General features: G+C 41.9%; 2 protein-coding genes across 2 annotated transcripts in view; both read left to right on the forward strand.

Moving 5' to 3' along the window:
* Nucleotides 1-1,085, forward strand: part of LOC121955791 (kinase D-interacting substrate of 220 kDa B-like) — a 6,011-nt gene extending 4,926 nt beyond the window's left edge. Inside the window, exon 10 of the mRNA XM_042503873.1 lies at nucleotides 1,039-1,085. Coding sequence (XP_042359807.1) covers nucleotides 1,039-1,085 — 47 coding nt within the window. The remainder of the gene's footprint in view (nucleotides 1-1,038) is intronic.
* Nucleotides 1,086-1,373: 288 nt separating this feature from the next.
* On the forward strand, nucleotides 1,374-2,115 carry LOC121955263 (protein LBH-like). The gene is made up of 3 exons (XM_042503125.1): nucleotides 1,374-1,445; nucleotides 1,533-1,677; nucleotides 1,789-2,115. The coding sequence occupies exons 1-3, from the start codon at nucleotides 1,374-1,376 to the stop codon at nucleotides 1,839-1,841; spliced, it is 270 nt and encodes an 89-aa protein (XP_042359059.1). The 3' UTR covers nucleotides 1,842-2,115.
* The last annotated feature ends 5,438 nt before the right edge of the window (nucleotides 2,116-7,553 follow it).

The raw sequence follows: 7,553 nt of genomic DNA on the forward strand, positions 1-7,553 counted from the left end.
ACAGGAGACAGCTGCAGACAGCTGCAGACAGAGACGGCTGCAGACAGAGACGGCTGCAGGAAGCTGCAGACAGGAAACAGCTGAAACTGTAAGTAGCTGCAGACAGCTGCAGGCAGCTGCAGACAGCTGCAGGCAGCAGCAGCTACTGTCAGCTGATAGCTGACAATAGTAGACAGCAGAGTTGATGATGTGATGAAGACGATCAAACTGCAGAGTGATGATGATGCAGAGGGAGTGGTTTCAGATGCACTGATATAATTTTGAAAATGAACGCTCTCAGCAGCTGGCTCCGCCCACAGACTCACATGGAGGCAGCAGGTGGAGACAGTTTTCAGGCGTCCACAGTTTTTACAGAAAATGAGCTCAAAGGTTTTTATATTCACAGATTTAAACACAGAATAAAGTCAAAGTAAACTGAGACGAAACGACTGAAACCAAATCAGAGTCAAATCAGGACAACATGCAAAACACACACACACACACACACACACACACACACACACACACAGAGGAAGAGGCACCTGAAGTCAGACTCAGAGCTGCAGCAGTCGTGTGTTCGTCTCTCAGAACAACAACCGTCTTCAGCTGACTGAAGTCTAAAGTTATCATTGTTTACATCTTCATCGTCTTCATCCTCATCAGGTGGGTCAGCTCTTCTTCACTTAATTGTGATGACATTTTTCTTTTCATTTATCTTCATGATATTGGAATATTTAAATCTCACAGAAATAAAAAATTGCCAAAAATGTAAAATCACCAAAAAATATAAAAGAAATTTGCTAAAATATCTTCTTTAAAAAACTTTAACAGAAATAATGTCCAAATGTTTTCTTTTAAAAATTCCAAAAATGTTTTTAAATATTTGTTAAAATATTGTCTCACTTAAAAGAAATTACAGATAAAAAATCTCAAAAGATTATAAGAAAAAAAGCCAAATGTTTTCTTTAAAAAAATTACCAAAACTTTGAGCTGGTAACGAGTATGGTCCTGGAGGACAGGATCACCTGTTCACCTGATCGTATTTCTGTGTTTCTGAAGTGAAGCAGAAGTTTTTGGTTGAAGAACTTCCTGTTTTAACCCAATGACATGACAGTTGCCATGGCGATGTGGATGTTTGTCTCTCAGCGTCCTCCTGCGGTGGAAAAAAAGAGCTCATTAATCGCGTTAAATAATCCAAGAGTTCCCAAAGGTTCGTCTTTCCTGAACGCATCATCATCACACCGCAGAGACACTCAGACGTCCATCAGTCCCTCTGAGAGGACAGTGTCTCCGCGTCTGTCCTCTCAGGTCAATCACAACTTGTTTATTTTTCTGCTTTTATTTTGTCTCTCAGCTTCCTGTCTCCTGCTGACTCTGCGCCCTGATTGGCTGAGATGACGGACGTGATGAACACCTGTGACTCAACAGGGGGCGGAGCTTCAGGAGAGGATGGACTGACTTTGCAGGTGACACACACACACACACACACACACACACTGTGGGTCTCCAGCAGGTGAAGCTCTGCTCTGATTGGTCCTCTCCTCCTCCTCCAGGTGGAGCATTTTCCCAAACTTTCCAGGCGCCTGCCGTCCATCGTGGTGGAGCCGACAAACGGAGGACAGGTGGAGAGCGGAGAGCTGCGCTGGCCTCCTGATGATGTCACCTGTGATGTCACAGAGGGCCACGCCCAGCAGACAGGTGAGGTCGTCTGTAAAAATGATCAGTAATCAATAATAATCAGCATTGAAATGATCAATAATCAGTGTGTGTACCTGAGCCGCTGTGACATCATCATTTTTTTTCTCCCAGGTGTACCTGTGGAGGAGGCGGAGCCAGAGGAGCAGGTGATGGGTGGAGATTAAAACCTGTGACTGACGTGGCGTCTTCTTCAGCCAATCAGAGGGCAGGACTCTGTGAGGAGGAAAGGGGTGGGGCCAACAATTCTGTAGCCCCACCCCCACGACAGGGGGCGGAGTCAGAGCAGACTGAGCCAATCAGAGAGGAGAAAATCAAAGTTTAGATGTTTTGCTGATTTTGCTGATCTTATTTAATATAACATAACGTCATCACACCTGAGGCCGACCAGGTGATCATTATCAGGTGATCATTATCAGGAGATTATTATCAGGAGATTATTATCAGGTGATCATTATCAGGAGATTATTATCAGGTGATCATTATCAGGAGATTATTATCAGGTGATCATTATCAGGAGATTATTATTGTACATTATCCCACTTAATAAATATTAAAATTATTATTATTAAAAATTAAAATTAGGATTGGGATTAGGACTGATGTTGGTTGAAATGAAATGAAAGTATAAAATAATAATGTATAATATTTTTCAAAGCTTGATTTTGAAAAGCACATTTTGTTTTTTGTGGTGTGAGTATTGACATTACACAAAAATAACAATGAAATAAAAACAAATGTTGCTGCTGGTCATTAATTATCTCAGACTGTGATAATAATAAAAAAAAACACAGAGTTTCCTCTGACAACAAGGACTTTAAACTCTGAGAATATTTCTGTGATTTCTTATGTGCAACTCGGTAAGAAACTGAAAGAAAAGAAATTGGTAGATTTATAAATTTATTTTTATCTATTAAAAAACAAGAGAAAAATATCTATGGAAAACAATTGCATAAATAAAAATAAATACTGACAATACCTGTATCCTGAGAGATGGGTAACAAGGACATCCAACTCTCATCAGCAGTGTGTAAGTGGAAATCTCATGTGGCCTGAGGCGGATAAAACACTTCATTCAAGTCTTTTTGGCCTTGTTGGGTTTTTTTTCTTAATTTTCGGGTATTGTCCCTCCGTGGCCATACCAAGAACTGCCCTCATCAAATCGCCTGAAATACCAACTCATGCAAACATGAGTCCTTTCTTTTTGTTTTTTGTAATAAAGGGGAGTTTGTTTTTTTTTAAAAACATTTTTTCCATTAGCCGTATTCTGTATTTGTAGTTTTAATCTGCATGATTCGAGGGTTAATGGAGACCCCCTGCGGTGACCCTGAAATCAAAGGTCCGGGACGTCTGGGTGCATGAAATCAGTTTATTACAAATGACGAGTGAAACGAATGATGAACACATGAGAGTCACACAGAGTCAACGTCAACACTTCCTACAGGAGCAGCCAATCACCCGCAGCGGCAGCCGTTACATCATCACGGCCACAGCCGATCAGGCGATGAATCGATACATTCTCGTTGGCTGCAGAGCACGAAAAAACACCATGACCGTCAAAATAAAAGCTCAAACAATCTCAAATGAAAAAGTGCACATTTGGTGAACTTGCCCCAAATTCTCCCACCTGCCTCAGGAAACATGCACTCTTCAAAATAAAAGCATCCCGTTTCTCCAGAGCAGCACTTCCTCTGTCTGCGTGTTTCAGACAGACGTCAGGAGAGCTAGGCTAGCAGTTTCCCTCCACTTCCAGTCTTTGTGCTAAGCTAGGCTAACTACGTCCTGAAAATAATTTAACTGATTACTGAAACACGAGAAGAAGAAGAAGACGGCCAACAGGAGGAATCAGTGTTTCCTATTACACACACACACACACACACACACACACACACACACTGAGCAGATAAAACTTTTATTATGTTGTTAAACATGATGGTGTTTATGAGCGCGTGTCCTGACCACAGGCGAGCGTCATCGTCATGTAAACGAACCGGCTGAGATCGGACCTTAAATGATGCTGAGTACTTTCTGCTTTCATTAGCTTGTACTTTGTACACAGAAAACACACGTTTCACATTCTGATATTTACTGAAAATGTTTACTGAAACAGTTTAACCATCAGCGAGTTGTTTAACGTGAGCTCGTTATTTGTGATTTATCAGAAACTGCTGATCTCCCTGCAGCCAGCTGATGTCGTATTTAGATTTCTGTCGTGAAAAGACGAAAACACTGTGTGGAAAACTTCACGAATCAGCTGTTTTCTGTTTATTTTGGAGCTTTCAAAGCGAGCAACAGGATTAAACAGAAACACGACGTCCGACAAATATCGGCTCTGAACACGGCGCTGTGTCGCGCTGCGCAGCGCGGCGTTGTTCGGTCCGTTTGGACATTTTCCGGTAGAAAACAGCAGGTCTGATTTTGTGTCTGCTGATCTCTGGCGTCACCTTCAGTCAGGACACGGCGTCGCACACGAGTTCATTGATGAACCTGTAAACTAAATTATCTGAAGTGGAGAGCTTTCAGCCACATCACATCGTCTTCCTCAGTGGTCGCTTTCACACAGAGGTGGCGCTAAAGAGCCGCAACAAACTCCCCCTTTTTATACCGCCACTGCACGTTTACATAGAACCAAACAACGGTGGCAAAATGTCCAAATGTTCGTGCTGTGATCAAAAAAGGTATGACAGGCATGACGTTTAAAATACGAGCGTCCGCCTCTAGCGTGACATGTAACGTGCGTCAGCAGCACTTTATAAACAATAACAATCATTTACGATCTCTGTTATCCGGCGGCTGATCTCGTCCTCGGCTCAGTGGGGGAGGAGCTCCTGGACGTCATTATTTTCACACTTTGTGGACATTTACAGCTGCTGTCTTTTATTTTCCTTTTGCTTGCAAAATTTCACTTTTTTTGTCTTTCAAAATTTTTTACTTTTTTTTTTTCCTTTGAAAAATTTAGGTAATTGTTATTTAATTTTTTTTTGCCAGTTTTTTAATGACTTTTTTTTGGCCAACGAGGCCCCCCCAAAATTTTAAAGAAGTGAGGCAAAACTGCCCAAAAAATTTAAAGAAACAAAAAGGTCTCTCCACCATTTATCAGCCAATAACTGTAAAAACAGAAATTATGAATTATTATTATATTATTGATATAGTTTTCAAACGATCTACAATTTGTGGACATTTCCGGCTGCTCTTCTTCGTCTGCTGCTTTTTAAAATCTCCCGCCGTGAGTCGCACACATCAACATGCCCTCAAAACGCCACACCTGTGTCGCCCATGGTCATGCTTTACGTTTTACGAGATTTTCCCGCCACAAACAGGAAGTGTAAATGCGGCTGGTGAGTGGAGTTTGATCCGTTGTCATGGCGATGGAGGATTAGCTCAGCTGGTAACAGGTGTGAAGACGGTGAGACGAGGCGGAAAGCTCTGGGAATTAATATTTTATGGGTCATGTTGCTCCGACGCCGTCGTCCTTCAAACTGAAAACAGTTTTCATAATTATTATTATTTATCTTATTATTTATTCTTTTATTGGTTTGAACGTTTGAACTCTTTGTTTTTATCGCTCTGGATAAATATTGGTTTTGTTTCTTACTGTTTTACTGGTTTTAATTCTTTCTGCTGATTTTAACCTTCTGAAACCTGCAGCAACATCACTTTTTTTGCTTTCAGACACTTTCCATAAGTATTTAACCCTTTGAACTCTGAGCACATCGCTGCCATTTCTTTCAAAAAGATGAGGAAAAAAGACGATGAGCAAGAGATTTTCCACAAATAGCAGAAAAAAAGAAGATTTAGAGCACAATTTTTTAAATAGCTCGGGAAGAAGGCATGGTGGAAAAAAACAATGAAAAAAAACAAGGAACAAATAATATTTAATAATTATAATTACATATTTAAAATTATGCCAAATTAATATTATAATTTTTAAAATACCTTTTCCAGGTCATTTCCCTTTGTTAAACTTTTTTTTAAATTAATTTTGAATTAATGTCACTACTTTTCACTACTTTTTTTGTTTTTTTGCTCCTTTTTGGGTAATTTCTTCTTCTGTCTGTTGTTGAAAAAAATCAAGCCAATATAAAGCTCGGTAAAACGTCCAGGGAAGAAAGGGAAAAAAGAAATTTATAACGACCATAATTATGTTACAAATAACATAACTGTAACTAATTTTGAATTCATTTTCTCGTACTTTTCCCTCATTTTTCGCTCAGTTTTGGCTCATTTTTTTCTTCACGTTTTTGAAAGAAATCAGTAAAATCAGTTTTATTAATCAGAGGAGAGTCGCGTGCTGTATGAACGCGTCTGCCTGCTGACTCGTTCGGTACAAAAGCTGCTGTAGAGTTTTAGTTTGTGCAAACAGACGTCGAGTTAAAAACGCTCTGTGGGTCTCCGGTGAGTAAAGACGGCGAAGAGGAACTTTGCGTTTCACTGTTCAAAGTGTCAGATGATTAAAAAACTGTTCGGCTAACTGTTCAAACTCGGCATGTCTCTCTCTGAAAGCGGTATGGCGATGATGAGAGTCTAAATGTCGTCCGGAGGTCAAACCGAATGTGAGTTTGCTCGCGGGGCGTTCAGTGGATGCTTTCGTCGTTGTGTTTTTGCTCAGCAGACATTCAGCCGACCTGAAGCGGTTTTCACACAATCACAGCGACATGGCAAAAAAAACATTCAGTCAAATAGAACATTACAGGTCTCTTACTTTGACAGACGAGCTGGGACGGCCGCTTCCTGTCTCTGAGCGGCGGCGGACAGGAAACTGTTCAAATGCAACAACAGATTATCAAAGCACAGAGTTTCTACATCATCCACGAACTACGGCGGCGCCGGCGGCTCATGTGGCGGTCACTAAATGTTGCTCAGCGGGTGCGAAGTGGAAGCAGAAGTCCTTCATCAACAGTCGCTATGCTTTAAGTCGGACTGCAGACCGTGAAGGACGGACAGTTTCAGAGCGTCCAAACCGCCAGCAGCGTCACCGTGTCCCCAGCAGCTGTGTCCCCGTCCCTCACCATACACTGGTAGACGCTGCTGTCCCACAATGCAGCACAAAAGGAGACAGAGGAGAAGTTCCAACACGTTGTCATAAGAGCCAGTGTTGAACCAGATGGACGATAATTATTGTATTCGTACGATCATTTTGCCCTCGTTATGATGTACGATCAATAATTGCAGAACTGCTGTAATGTACGACGATTTACAGACAGCGTCTCTCTGAGGACGGGGGTATGCGTCTCTCTGAGGACGGGGGTATGCGTCTCTGAGGACGAGGGTACACGTCGAGTTGTAGAAGCGTCACAAAGTCGTTTACTAAAATCATAAATTGAACACGTTCCTTGTCATGACTGTGATCGGCGGACGATAATTTTGAGCCTCCGGTACAATAGTTTAACATTTCCAATCTGGCGACACCAACAGACTCGTCACGTGGTGGCGCTCTTTCAGGTCTTTTTACGTCTACTCAGGATGTTTACGTCCACTCAACAGCAGCGCGGTCTGTCACGATGGTGAGGTGTAGAAAATCTATACAGGAGGCGAACTCTGGACTCACACGAAGGTCGGTTGTTTGTGGGACCGCCTCAACACGCTATAAGCTCACTCACGCTTCTTATGTTACGTGATCATCTGCAGCGATATTTCCTGAAGCACTCGCCGCCCGTGTGCTTTGCATAAACACACTCGGTGCCTTTCGGCCGCCAGCGTTTTATGACAGCGCCTTCTCATCTCACAGCGTCCATTTGTATTTCGTTCAAAGTTGCCTTTGACACGCCGAGGTGTCCAGGAACAACAATGAACTTTTCCCAAAGGCTAAAGGCCTCTGCACGCTGCATTCGTTCATTAAATGTCTTAGATTAGGTTTTTTTAAAAATTTATCGTACGTT

Source organism: Plectropomus leopardus, chromosome 16 (genome assembly GCF_008729295.1).
Source record: "Plectropomus leopardus isolate mb chromosome 16, YSFRI_Pleo_2.0, whole genome shotgun sequence".
In the NCBI taxonomy this organism is placed as follows: domain Eukaryota; kingdom Metazoa; phylum Chordata; class Actinopteri; order Perciformes; family Serranidae; genus Plectropomus; species Plectropomus leopardus.